Here is a 13,980-nt window from a genome sequence, read left to right on the forward strand (position 1 = left end):
TGCTTGATGGGTGCTGGAGAGTTTTGGTTACGGCCCCAGGAGCACGGGATACTTCACTTCTTTTCAGTAGTAGCACCCCTGCATCCACTCCTACACAATTTCTACTTTCAAACAAGAAATCAAAATTCTCCCTCATCTCTCGAAAGTGACATTTTTTTTGACTCAAATAAGTAAGTGGCCATTAAAACTGCATATTAACTGCAAGTTAATTAATACTCGGTCACAGTGGGATGTCCCCAAGACCGCTCGCTGCATTCAGATGAACGCCGAATCCAGCTTAATAATTTCCAGCGTGCGCAAGACAGAAGCTGGAGGTGCCAGATCTCCCCGCAGCAACGTTGCTTCTCTTCTCTGTCTCTCCACTGCCTGGTCTGAATTCCAATGGGTGGTTCAATAAATACGCAAACCTTAGTTTAGCAGAGGAATTTATCCTAGCAAAGAAATAGGCTTCAGGGCCATCTGGACAAAACGCAGTTTAATAGTCACTATTGATGAGGGCAGACCATCACCACGGCCTTCTTCAGCTGCTGGCCATGTGGCCCAGCTCAAGCCCAGGGCTCCTACATGGTGCACTGGGAAGGTTTTCAGTTTACTCCTGTCTTCTATATTATTTTGCTTTCAGTTGCAAACACCCTTGAGCTGTCTGTGGCTTGCTCCAAAGTGTTTAATACGCATCTGCTGGCCTGAAGGAGAAATAAAGGTGCATCGTAGGGGCCTGTAAGCCTGTTTAGATACCTCACGGACATGCGGTCTCCGGTGCTTTGCCCTGTGATAACCTGAGAAGGGCTCGTGCTTTGTTGGGAGGCTTGTTTTCACCCGGTGCCGTGGCTGTGCCTAACGGGTGCACTAGCGGGTGGTCCTTGAGGACGGGTGCCCAGGTCCTTGCCTGGGCAAGGATGCTCCGATGTGGGTACCATGCACTAGGGAAGCAGTCTCAGCACCGTTAACACTCTTGCATGTAATGCGAAGAGGTGGTGGCTTCTGGCACATGCCCTTGGTATTAACTGGCAGGGGCTGCAGGGACCTCGGGCATTCCCGTTACAATTTTGGGGTGACTGTCCTGATGTTGCCGGCTCTCACACAGCCTGAGTCGGCAGGGTCACGTCATCCCACGTGAATCTTCACATGTAGTTTGCGGAAGCGGTGTGATTTCTAGCTCCTCTATTTTGGGAGGCGGGTGTGGGAAGCGGTGTGAAGCTGTGTCCCCAGCAGGCTCAGAAACCAGGAGACAGACTGAGATATTTTTTTTCTAATGTCTCAGGGGTTGGGGACGGTGGGTGGCACAAGGTTGTCCTGGCCCTAGCAGGAAGGACCCCTCTCTCCCTGATGTCAGTCTGCCTGTGCTCCCATTAAATCCCCACTGTTAATTCCTGGATGCATTTTTGTCTCATCCGAGGGGTGGCTGGGTTGGGTGAGATTGACCCAGAGGGGTTAAGACCTTGCTTTCAGCCCCTTCAGCTCCCGGCTGACCTGCTTATGTCAGGAGGCTCCTTGTCTCAGCTCCACGGTGCTGGTGGAGACACTTCCACAGCCCTTTGGCCCCTCTGGTTTGGGATGGGTCCTCTCTGCAGGTGGAGGAACTGCTTTCTGCTCTTTGCCTTCCTCCCTGCGTTCACAACCTTGGCCTGAAGGTGCTGGAGGGTGCCCAGAAAGTCCCAAATTCACATCAGAGAAAGCTGCCTGAAGCCTGGGCTGATGCTGAACATCTTGTTATTTTCCCTTCCTCCTCCTTTTCTAAGACAACTCCCTTTCCTTCAGTGCCAGGAAGATTTCTCGTCCCAGGGGTCAGCTTTCTATTGACACCTTGGGTTCCTCGCTCCCTTCCTTTTCATGTTATGCTTCTTGTTATTCATCTTGACTTTCCCACACTGGAAAAAGTCCCTCGCTGTGCTTTGTGCTTCTCTGCAGCAGGACTCGCTAATCGCATCATCTCCCCGCACCGGGTCCCAGAGGGCTTCTACTTTAGAGTGAAAAATATTGTTGTCTAGGCACTGCAATCCCATGAAGTTGCCTCAAACCATTCTATAAAACTAAAGGTAATTTAATAAATGATTATGGATTTTCCATCTCAGGGGTTTACCTCTCCTCAGGAGTTGTTATTAACCCACAGTATTTATCACAAGTGGCTCCAAGAGCCGCGCTTTCATTTCCTCACTAGGATGGATCGCAGCTAGCAGTTTTGGGACAGCCGCTGTGAGGATGGCCGGACTCGTGCGCTGAATTGGTGTGTGGACTGGGGCGTAGCTGGAGGGCTTCAAGGTGCTCCTGGCCCTGGATATTTGTACCCCTATGCTGCAGGCATCTCCCTTATCACCCAGGAGAAGTAATGTTCAGCTGCAGGCTGCCCAGAGGCACCGTTGTCGCAGCTGAGCTGAATTTATTTCATCCTTATGCAGATGCCCGAGTTAGTGGCTGCTGGAGGTGTTGAGCAGTTTGGTCGCCCATCAGTGCACCCTGACACATATATTAAGGTGCCTCGACCGAGAGGAGTGATGGTTGCAGAGGTCTCGCTTGGGGTCCCCATGGGGTCCCAGCAGCAGGCGGAGGGAGGGCTGCGGAGCAGCTCACCTGGGCCAAGCCTTGTTCTTGCGTGCGGTTGCAGGAAGGACAAGTCAGGTGGGACCTCTCAGGTCATGAAGAGCAGAGCCTCTAATCCAGAAATGAAAACCAGCCTTAGATAATAAGCTACAAAGCTAAAGATAAATATTCATCTGGGAGCGTATCGATAAAGGCACTGAATTTCCAGCGGGGAATAAAGCACCCAGGTTGCTGTAAAAATCTGCCTTGTTTGCCTGTGGGGAACACTCGCAAATAGGCACGGTGACAGGCAGGTGTGGTTCGGGGGTGTCCCTCCACGCGAGGGTAGAAATACAGGCAGAGTTACCGTGAGCACCTGCTGCAATTCAAAACAGGGAACGTAATCTGAGTCACCTGGGAATGTCTGAAAATGTTAAACCATATACTTTTTACTGACAGATGTCGGTCAAACTATAAACTCAGCTCTCTTGGTAAAAACTTCAGCTTTGCTGAATCATTTGCCAAATTGGTCCTCAAACGGTTTGAGTTTAGAAACTGCTGGAGAGGTAATGACGCCGTCGGTAAGTGCCACATCAGTTATAACCTTGTTTCAGCAGAGCTGCTGCCCTTTTAGCGCGAGGTGCAGTTAGAGCCGTTGTTTTGCAACCGGGGAACACCTGCGGCACAGCAGGGACCTGAATCTTGTCATCGACGTTTGCTGTGTATTGATTAAAAATGACTGAAACTTCCTTCCCCAAAGTACTAATCACTGCTGCTTCGGTGCTCATCAGGGATCAATGGGCTGTTTAATTGTGAGTCTCCGCCTGGAATTGTTCGGCGTGTCTTTCCGTGTTGCTGGTGGCCTTGCGTGTGCGAGGGTGTCCCGTGCTGGGCTCCGTGGGTGCCCCTGAGCTGTGCTGGGCTCTGTCGGGTCAGGGCACAGCAGGCTGCGGGCTCCATCCCTGCTCCCGCCTGATCCCGCTTAGAGAAAGCCACCAGCATCGCCGCTTGCTTATACTGACCTACGGCTGCGGGTAATTGTCAGGGGAAATATTCAGGATAAAGGTCTAGTAGAGCTGCAGAATTTCTCGCTTTGGCCCTCTGGGTGGGGAGGGCACGGTCTGCGGCGGTGGGTGCTCTCAGGAGGGCACTGGTGGGTCCGTACTGGCTCATCGCTGTTCGGATCTGCCCCTTTGCGCCTCAGTCTCACCCTTTTGCACAGTGTGTCTGTCTTTTCCTTTCCTGCTGCGCTTTTTGCCTCCCCACAAGGCGTTCACCTCTGTCTTCTTCCATTCCTTGTTGCAACCAGTTGCCAGCTGCCTGCACCGCTGCTGTACCAGCAGCGAGGCGTGTTGTCCCTGGGCAGCCCCAAGAGTTGACCTGCTCCGTCCTGGTTTCGGAGCTCCTGGGTCAGACCCATCACCGAGCTCACACCACCAGTGCCCACCCAGGGGCCGCATCCTGCCGAGGAGCTGCTCGTGCAGACTTTCTTCCCTCCCACTGCAGGTCCATGATCAACGTTATGTTATTTCCTAGGTTCAGCCCTCCAGCACCTAAATTTTTCATCAAACCCCAACCACCGAAGGAAGAGGGAGCCTGGTCAGAGCTCTCGGCGTCTGCAGAGAGCAGCTCCGGGGATGGAGGTGCAGCGGAGCCAGCCGAAGCCCTGGGAGCAACAGGGGATCCTGCCCAAGAGCCAGCAGATGCAGATGACTCCCTGGAAGCAAAGGTAGATTTTCTTGTACACCTGCCGCTTGCGTTGCCTCCCCCAGCTTGCCACCGAAAAGCCGCGCTCGTGCCAACCTCCCTTTTTGCTGCCCTGCTGTCACGTGCCCTGAGAGCGGGCCAGGCAGCAGGGCCAGCAGCTGGACACGGGGCTTCTGGGGAGTGAGAAATAGGATAGTTTTGCTTGGAGAAGCCCACTCAGATCCTACGGACCTATGTGGAGTTTGGGATTATTTTTTTTACTTTAACAATGTAAAATGAGGCTTTTATCTGCATCATGTGAAGGCTTCCTCTTCCCTCTCTGTATCAAGCCGTGCCAAGTGCTGATCTCCATGTACCACCTTCTCAACCCCAGCTAGAGCCACCCATTTTCATGTCTCTGCCTTCACCCGAGACCCGGTATTGCACTGATGGTCGCAGAGCCGTCTTTTATAAAACAAGGCTTTGCAAAGTCGCTGTCTCTTCCTCCTAGCATGGAAAATGGCTTTTGGTCTTCTGACCTTCCTGGTGAACCTCGGTGCTTTGGAGCTTGACCTCGGTGCTAGTGGGAACTGGCGCCTTGTTCTGCATCGTGTGGGAGAGAGGCTGCTCCTGGAGCAATAAAAAAAGGTTGTAAGAAAGCACGAGAGGTTCAGAAAGTGCCAGCGTTAGCATTAAGTTCAAGGAAAGGGGTTGCACCTGCTCACATCCAAATACTGGCGGTTTTAATGTTATAGCTGCACATTTTTTCTGAATCAGGAGGAATGGTACCCTGTAGGCATAAAGAATAGCGTGGCTGAATGTTTTTGGATAGAAGCATGAAATCATCTTTATTTCCTGCTTTGTTGCCATGTATGCACCAATAAACCAGGGAAATTCAAGTGGACGTGGCTAAGTAGGATCCAAAATTGCTTCAAAGGATACCTCTGGATTGCAGTTTCATCTTCTGCTTGTGTCTCTGCATCAAGGTGATATCCGTATAACCTCCCTGGGGAGGTGGGAGACCACAGGCCTAGGAAAGGTGTGGTTAGCATCTTTGGGAATATATGCTTGGCAAAGCTTTGCTGGGTTTGAAAATGTGGGGGTGACAGAAAGGGCATCGAAATGCGAGAAGGCTCTACCCTCCCCAGTGCTTTATCTACTGGGGAGGTGTAGCCTCTGATTAGGTCTAAGGATGTCCGGTACATATTCTTGCAGATTCTGCTGAAGTCAAGGCCACAGCACAAAGCATTTCTTCACCTTAGCGAAGAAGCAGGTATTCTTAAACTTCAAGAGCAATCAGAAAGCCCTCGTTTATAAATAGGGGTTAGAAGCCCAGGGATGAGGTTCCTTTTGACAGAGGACACCTCTGAGGTTAAATACCAGCTCTGAGCTGCTGCAAGACAGAAAAACATCTCAGCTGCCTTCTTCAGGAAGGTGCCGTTGGTGAAGAATGACCCGGCAGAGATCCTCAGCTCTCCACCACTGATGAGTGCATGAGATGAAACCTAAGCACCGTCTGAAATGGGATAGTTGTGCCGAGTGCTTTCTAAGTCCTTATTTTCCTGGTTTTGATACGTCTTGCTTGCAGCTGTGTTCCTATTTTTGTCACAGAAAACCGAATCTCTCCAAGCATGGGATTCTCAGCGTGTTCCTTGGGCAGGAGTGAGCGCAGCTGGGCTGGCTCGAGGGTGCAAAATGCCTTTGAGGTTTCTGCCAGGAGTGGGTGCCGGGTGCACCCAGCTTCCTCGTGCAAGCTTGCGTGTCGGAATCATAGAATCATAGAATCATTAAGGTTGGAAGAGACCTCCAAGATCATCGAGTCCAACCGTCAACCCAACACCACCGTGCCCACTAAACCATGTCCCTAAGCGCCTCATCTACCCGTCTTTTAAATACCTCCAGGGATGGTGACTCCACCACTTCCCTGGGCAGCCTGTGCCAATGTTTAACCACTCTTTCAGTAAAGACATTTTTCCTCACATCCAATCTAAACCTCCCCTGGCGCAACTTGAGGCCATTTCCTCTCGTCCTTTCGCCAGTTACTTGGGAGAAGAGACCGACCCCCACCTCGCCACAACCTCCTTTCAGGTAGTTGTAGAGAGCGATGAGGTCTCCCCTCAGCCTCCTTTTCTCCAGGCTGAACAACCCCAGCTCCCTCAGCCGCTCCTCATCAGACTTGTTCTCCAGACCCCTCACCAGCCTCGTTGCCCTTCTCTGGACACGCTCCAACATCTCAACATCCTTCTTGCAGTGAGGGGCCCAAAACTGAACACAGTATTCGAGGTGCGGCCTCACCAGTGCCGAGTACAGGGGCACGATCACTTCCCTGCTCCTGCTGGCCACACTAGTTCTGATACAGGCCAGGAAGTGCAGATGGAGCCCACGTCTCACCTGTGGGTGGGCTTGGACCCACGCTCAACTGTTGGCATGGACATACCCCTACTTGATTTGCACCCGGGTCCCATCTCAGCTGCTCCTGGCTAGATGAGGTGGTGGAGCCTGCAGCAGAGTGGTCTCACCCAGACCAGCCAGCTGCTTACTGCAGCCCATGGTGCTTGTTTTCCAGCCGCTACCATCCACTGCTGCGGAGCTGGAAGGTGCTGCGGAGACTCGGAGCCCGGTGAGGGTCAAGGAATTGATGCAGTTCATGGAGGCAGAGCCCCTCGCCTTGGGAGTGGAGGAGGTAAGTGGGAATCTGTCTCACTTCTGCGTTTCCAGTGTGGCAAGCAGTTATGTAGCCCCCACTCCCACTGGTGGCCCTCGGTGCTGCTCACAGAGTGGCCTGGCACCCCTCCAAGCGCATCGCACAGCACTGCTGAAGCGACTGGTCGTCGGAGAGGCCGGGCAGGACGTCGTAGGGCTGACCAAGGACGTTACCTGTGCAGCACCTATGGAGGGCATTATCCATCTTGTTACTAATCCAGTGGTCACTAGGAAATTTCTGTGGTGGCTTTTGCTGTAGCATCTTGCGAGCGAGCAGCATGCAAATCGGAGAGAGAGTGAAAAGCATCAGGCGTCAGCTGAGCTGGCCTGGAGTCCTCCCGCCGGCTCCAAGGGCTCTCGCTTCTGAGTCCTGTGTTTTTCTTAAGGCAGTAAAAGGTGGTTTTTAAAGGCAAATTCTGCAGTGGAGAGAATTTCTTGCTGCCAGGAGACCTCCCAAATTACTTTAATGTAGTGTATTAATTAATGCATTAATTAGTGAGTATGGGAGAAGATTTTTCCCATGGTTCCTCCACTGGAAAGTGTAATGGATGCAGGACAAGATTAGGATGATTTTGCCTGTGTTTGAGGAAGAGGCCCCTCCAGCCACGTCTGTCCTTTGCTCCAAGCCATGGCTGCTCTTCTGCATCAATTTTGATGCTCAACATCTTGATCTCTCCTCCCTTACCTCCAGGTTTTTGATGTCCTGCCGCTGTACGGTGTGCTGCGGCCGGGCGAGAGCCAGCGGGTCACGTTCACCTTCTTTGGCCACGCAAACATCGTCGCCCACGTCGTGGCGCTGTGCAGGGTGGAGGGAGGCCCGACTTACGAGATCGCGCTGAGCGGGGAGGCTTCGCTCATCAACTACCTCCTAGACATCACGGAGATCGACTGCGGGCTGCAGGTACCACGCACTTCTCTCGGCAGAGGTCCTTGAAACCATCATTGGTGGGTTGCTGCCCACCTAGGTCTAGGGCTCTCTCCCCTTCCCAGCTACTTTGTTGGCTGTATGGCTTGGAAGTACAACCTTTGAGTGATACATCCTGCATCCAAGCTGGTTTTTAATGGCCACCTCCACCCACCCCCGCCAAAGTTGGGAATTCCTCCTCTTCGGGGTTGCTAACGCTGCCTCCTGGGGCAGGCAGGGTCCCAGCGGTGACCTCCAGATCAGGACATGCCCTGAGACATCCGTCCTCCGATCCGCTCCTAAAGCCTGAGGTCCAAGGAGATGCTCTTTTTCAATGCTCTTGATTAATCAACAAAACAAACCAGGGGAGGAAGTTAACTTGGGCTTCCAGTCACTGTAACTGGAGAGAATGTCCCAGAATAATCCCTGCTTTACTTCTTTTCAGTTAAAAACCCCACAGGTACTTCCAGCTGTTGGCTCTGTATGCGTTGCACTGTTTGTCTCCCTTTTGGCTTGTATTTTGCTTGCAAATGCTTGTATGTGGGTGCCTTTTCTTCTGAAATGCCTTGATGCTTCCTTCTTTGTTTCAGCTAGCTGTTGGATGACACCTTAAAGTGCAGAGGGCTTGTAGCCCCTGGTTTGTTTATTACCGATCTTTACGTGGTTATTATTGCGCCTCCGCGTGCTGCCGCAAATATCTGTTCCTGTGTAGGGCTAAGAGGTACCCTTTGGCTGTGGGTTCCCCAGGTTAACCCGGGAGAGTCGAGTGCCCTTATCTCCTCTGTGGTCCCTCTGTGGTTGTGTTCGTTTGCTTTCAACCCAACGAAAGAGGAAGGAGAATTCCCAGCAGCAGATCTGTGTCTGTAACTTCCCGCTCCGCTGTCCTCTCTTCAGCTGTTTTACGAAGTCACCGAAGCAGAGGTCACCCTGCAGAACAGCGGGAAAGTAGGATTTACCTACGTGGTGCTAAGCCCCAGCGCGGCCACTGCAGACAGCCCTCTGCCTGGCGTGCCCCTGGTCGTGCCCAGCACGGTGAGTACGGAGGTAGCACAAGTGATTAACCCTGGCCCTGTGTCAGGCTGCCTAGGAGAGGGTTATGGGGGGGGGGAACAAAAGAACAAAAAAAAAAAAGAACAAACCCACAAAAACAGACAGGGCTGTAAGCAATTGCTGCCCGGGGGGCAGAGGAGGTCAAGCAAGCGTGGTCCTGATCGACTCCCTTAGTGGCCTTTGCCGGCGGGTGGCTCTGCTGTCATACAGCAACCGCTGGCAGGAGGCGCGAGTGCTTGGGTAGCTCTCTGGGCCCCAGCTGCTGAGCTCTCTGGTTGTGCGGACGCCGGAGCCGGGCGGTGCAGGCTCTCCTGAGGGTCACCTTACCCAGGTTGTGTGATCGGACAGGACTTACTCCTTGTCCCTGCCTGTAACAAACCCTGCCTGCCCCCTGCCAGCACCAAGCAGGACTTAAATACTCTCTTGCTTGGGTGTGCAGCTCCTTTGCCAGAAATTGTAACAGCCCCTGTATTGGTCCCTCGCTCCTCCAGCTTTGCTGCTCTGCAGCAGCTTTGTGGGGCAGTGAGGGGGCGAGGGAGGAGCGGGGCTGGAATAGCAAGGAGAGACGTTTGCAGCATCCCACCATCCCAGCTTCTCAGTCCTGCATGGATGTCTTCGAGCTGAAGCAGCGTTCCTATCTTTGTCCCTTTTTGCAATGGGAAGAGGAAGCCAAATGGCTTTCACGTTTCCTCGTACCTGTCTCCTAGAAGGGATGACGCACTGATGCCCTCTTCCTGCGAGCTTCCGAAGACACAGCTCTGCTTGGACCCGTGCTGTCAGTTGCTGTAACAGCGTCACTGGCCCTGGCAGTTTGGCAGGGCTCACTTGTACTGCAGCTGAGTTGTGCGCTGGAGTAAGGGCTCAGGGGACTGAGTGGCAGGATCTGTCCCGCTCAGCAGCTTCTCCCTGCACCGTGGAGGGGAGCGGGGAGCCGAGGGTCCAGCCCAGAGTGCAGAGGGCGAGCCAAGGAAAGCTGCGGCTGTGTCCTGTCACCCAGAGGCCGTGTTGCTTGCATTTGCTCTTGACCTGGCTGGCGTGAGCCCAGCCCGGGGCTCAGACAGCCCTTCTGGAAGCCCGGAGAGGAAGTGACCTTCCTGGCAACACCTCCTTCCCTGGATCTTGTCTTAGCTCCTGCTTTTCCAGAAACGTATGTTTGCAGGTCACCGTGAGTCCAGATAGGCTCGTGCACCCTCGGTGTAACCGGACAGATAGGAGGTGTTTGGTTGGGGTCATTAATAAGGGGTCAGGCCCTTCGACGCCAGCCTGGGAACCACTGACGTGCTGTGACAGGAGCTGCCGGCTCTGCTGAGAGCGCGGGCACTTCACTCATCTTCCATAGCGGCTGGTAAAAGAGCTTTTGTGTATTCAGTCTGGCTCTTGCTAGCAGAGGGTAAACACCGTTAGCAGAAGAGCTGCGCTCATGCTGAGCAAAGGGCAGTCTGTGCTGTGGGAATGCATCCCTATGAGCCCTCTGAAGGACATACTGCATCCTGGTGTAGGAGACTTGAGCTTTTGGATCCAAGAAGGCTAGAAGGCGATGTTGTCTGATACTTTCTTATCTTTGAGAACCTGCCTTCTCTTCTCAGCGTGCCTGTTGTCTGAGCCATCCCTCCACCAAGCTCTCTTTGGTTGCGTCCCCTCCCTCCTCTCCCACGCCCTGCAGGGTTACGTTGGACCTGGCAAGGAGCAAGTCCTCAAAGTCTATTACCTGCCGGGAGTGCCTGGAGTCTTCTGCAGGACTTTCCAGATCCAAGTGGGTCACCTGGAGCCAGAAGAGATCTCCCTGAAAGGAGAGGGGAGCTTCCCCAGGATCTACTTGGACCTTCCCAGGAACATCAAAGGTGAGTGCTGCCTGTCTGCTCCCCAGGAAGGTCCCCTGGTTTTTCCCTCACGTCATATGCCCATAGGGCAGCTCACACCCACCTCCACCAAGCCTGGAGGCTTCAGGGCTGTCAGACCAACACTCAGCCCTCTGTTTGCTTCCTGAGTCTCTAGAAGCCCATGTGGGCTTTGCCCCAGGAACCATCCTGCAGAGCTTGCCAGTGTATCTGTTGGTGGCCTGGAAAGATGATGGTTAGACAGAAATGCTCGGGAAAGCTGTAACGCAGGCTGGCAGGGATGTTGGCAGGGTTGGATTTGCATCATGTTGCAGGGGACGAGACGCTCCTGTGCGGGGAGTAGATGGGTGGGAGTGAACACCAGGATTCATAGAGGAAAAGTAGCATCCACTTTTCATACATTGGTTGAGGGGTTTGTTTCTGGGAGAGGCCAGCGTCAGGGGAGTGGGGCTTCCCAGCTTAAAGGGGAATGGCGCTGTGCCCACACTTCCATTTGTGGATGTTTTCTTCTTGCAGGAAACGAAAAATATGAGAAGATCCTCAAAGAGGCAAAAGAGAAGATGGAAAAAGACAGCCAGAGAGATGAAGCAGTTTTTCTGGGGGAGGCTGCAGCCGCAGAGCCACCCACGGATGACTCTGGCACCGTGGTGAGAACGGCTGCTGTCCCGTTTGGCACGTGCCACCCTCCCACTGTGTCACTTGGGCCCCTTGCACCCCACAGCAGGCTTCCCGGTGCCCTGCTGCACTTGGGACCTCCCTGCCCGCACCTGGCCATGACCATGCGTCAGTTCAGCGTTGCCCCAGGGGGCTGCCCACCTCTGGTAGTTGTCCCTCCCGTAGATGCACCAGCTTCCTGACTACCCCACGGAGAGATCCTGAAGACCATGCTCAAGTGATTGGATTTATGGTACTTTGATGGAAACGCAGGTCATCGCTGGGGTGTTCGTTGCTCACAACCCAAGCCCTGCCAGGTTTACAGAGCTTAATAGCAGCAGCCTGACTGCGCCCTGGACCATGCTGTCAGTGTTCATCTCCAAGAGGCACCCGCTCTATCGTGGCTCCCTTTTGGAGAGCGCTTTTGTCCAAGCTGCTTTGGCAGTGGCTGGGGGCAGGCAAATACTTGGAGCACTGGAAGGTTCCTGGCTTGTTTGTCTGGCCAGATCAGCTTTTATAACAGTGACTGGGCAGGCGAAGATGCTGGAGTTCATTTCCCTTCAGATAAGGTCCTGGTTAAGAGAGCAGGAGGTGTCACAGACACCGAGCAGCAAGACAGGAGGACCCCATCACCTGTCTCAACAAGAGCAGGGTGGGATCCTCTTTCCGAGACAAGCCTGTCCCTTGGAAGGACCTTTGCTAACCAGCCACCGTCTTTGCTTTCCTCAGTTTGACACTCGGTTGCAGATGCAGATGGAGCAGATGCTGATAGAGGAACATGCCCTGGAGCAGCAGAAAGCTCTCTCCTCCGGTCCCCCAGAGGACACTGCCTTTGACCAGCGTGCTCGTCGGAGGCTTCTCAAGTTAGTGGGGACTCCCGTACCCTATCTCCAGGCACCCTAAGGGTAACACCCAGCGGCGCACCCCTGCTCCCGAGAGCTCCTTGTGTCTGCAGAGCTGGGAATAGCTGGGGACTTCAGAAAGGGTCTGATCCTGATAGTTTTGACATGCTCCCTGTGAGCAGCCGAATGTCCTCACCTCCACAGTGCCACCCTGAGCTTTGGAGGTGCTCAACTCCCCACGGATGATGGGTTCTGTTCTTAGAGCTGAGGGGTTCCAGTGCAGACCATCAAGCCCATCCAGACAGCACGGACACCATCCCTGCTGACCAGCTCTGAAAGAGACAACTCAAAGCTGGCGTATTTTTTCCAACAAACGGATCACGCTAAGCAAAAAGAGCATAGGTATTAGCTTGACAAACCCTAAATCAGGTGGCTTGCATGCTGGTGGGACTGCAGGGCTTACCTAGGTAACTTGGTCCTTCCTTTTGCTCCTTCATGATGAGGGATGGGCACCGTAGGCTCCAATTCAGGAAGAAGATGCTCTGCAAAACAGATCATTTATGTGTTTTCCCGAGTGGGATTGCTCTGGAAAAGGACCTTCCCGTGAATCTTGTAGGTGTTGATTACTGCGTTACCGGTGCTCCTTTGGGGACACATCTGGTTGCAGAGCAGTGCAAAATAATTTTATGTTAAGGTCCTATTGGTAGCTAATAAAACCTAGGACCTGTACTCCCTGTGGCTTACCAAAGACTTATTGCCAGGTGGTCAGGCCTTGGGTTTCACTGGCTAGAGGTGAGTTTTTACAGCAGCGAATACAGAAATACCCACTTTATTTGCATGTTCCATCCACTTGGAAACGTAGCCAGGCTGTGGTTTAAGGACTCTCCTTACTCCTCCTTTCAGAGCTGAGCTGCCCGAGTACGTCCTGGACTTTGGCTACGTCATTCTCGGTAACATCCACACGCACATCGTGAAGATCACCAACACCGGGCAGTTCCCTGTGTCCTTCCACGCCGATGGACGGGTCCTGTGTGACACAGGTAACCAGTGCTGGAGAGACTTCACGTGGGCTTGAAGGAGCCGTCTCTGGCAAATTAACTTAAGCCGCTGGACATGGGGAGTTTTTCTGAGTGCTTGTTTGTATAGCTTTTTCCTCCTTAGTACCCCCTGCTCGGTGCTTTAGAGCCTGAGTTCTCCTGGCCAGCAGTGCCCAGAGACCTGGCCTGCCTGTGACTGCCCTAACACTTCATTGCAGGGGCTAGATGGGCTGATCGCCGTGGTCATCTCTCAGCCTCTTCTGCTCTTGGCTACCATGAGCGTTACCGGAGTTTCTTTGTGCGCTCTGTGGGCTTGTGTTGCAAACAGATGGACTCGGTGGTTTGGGAGCGCTTTGTTTAGCGTTCGTAATGTCATAGCACTTCTGTTCTGCCTCTATTGAGAAAACAGCCTGTGAGGTCCTCTGTTGTATCGAAATAGCTTTCCAAAACAGGCCTTGAGGTAAGGCTGCAGTGCCATCAAACGGTGACTTGCTGTGTCTGAGGAATGGTCAGGTGTCTCCTCAAAGTTGTTTTCCAGGGAACACCACGGCATGGGGGAATCATAGTTAGAAATTCTCCTTTGGAAAGGTCTGTGCATCCTTCCCTGGGATGCCTGAGGAAGGAATTGCTGGAGCTCCTCAACTGATGTGTTTCCTTTTTACCATGCGGGTCTTGGATTCTGGCTGTGAAAACCCTTCCTCCTTGTGCGGTGACAAGGAAGAAAGAGTGGCAGGGGTCTCCGGAGATGC

General features: G+C 53.2%; 1 protein-coding gene across 1 annotated transcript in view; it reads left to right on the plus strand.

Moving 5' to 3' along the window:
• HYDIN (HYDIN, axonemal central pair apparatus protein) overlaps positions 1–13,980 on the plus strand; it is a 155,189-nt gene that overhangs the window by 92,891 nt on the left and 48,318 nt on the right. The window contains exons 23-30 of the mRNA XM_009330382.1: positions 4,054–4,246; positions 6,770–6,886; positions 7,598–7,807; positions 8,705–8,842; positions 10,524–10,701; positions 11,215–11,342; positions 12,082–12,215; positions 13,098–13,234. Of these exons, the coding sequence (XP_009328657.1) occupies positions 4,054–4,246; positions 6,770–6,886; positions 7,598–7,807; positions 8,705–8,842; positions 10,524–10,701; positions 11,215–11,342; positions 12,082–12,215; positions 13,098–13,234 (1,235 nt within the window). The remainder of the gene's footprint in view (positions 1–4,053; positions 4,247–6,769; positions 6,887–7,597; positions 7,808–8,704; positions 8,843–10,523; positions 10,702–11,214; positions 11,343–12,081; positions 12,216–13,097; positions 13,235–13,980) is intronic.

This window comes from Pygoscelis adeliae, unplaced genomic scaffold, assembly GCF_000699105.1.
Source record: "Pygoscelis adeliae isolate BGI_AS28 unplaced genomic scaffold, ASM69910v1 Scaffold458, whole genome shotgun sequence".
NCBI classification, from domain to species: domain Eukaryota; kingdom Metazoa; phylum Chordata; class Aves; order Sphenisciformes; family Spheniscidae; genus Pygoscelis; species Pygoscelis adeliae.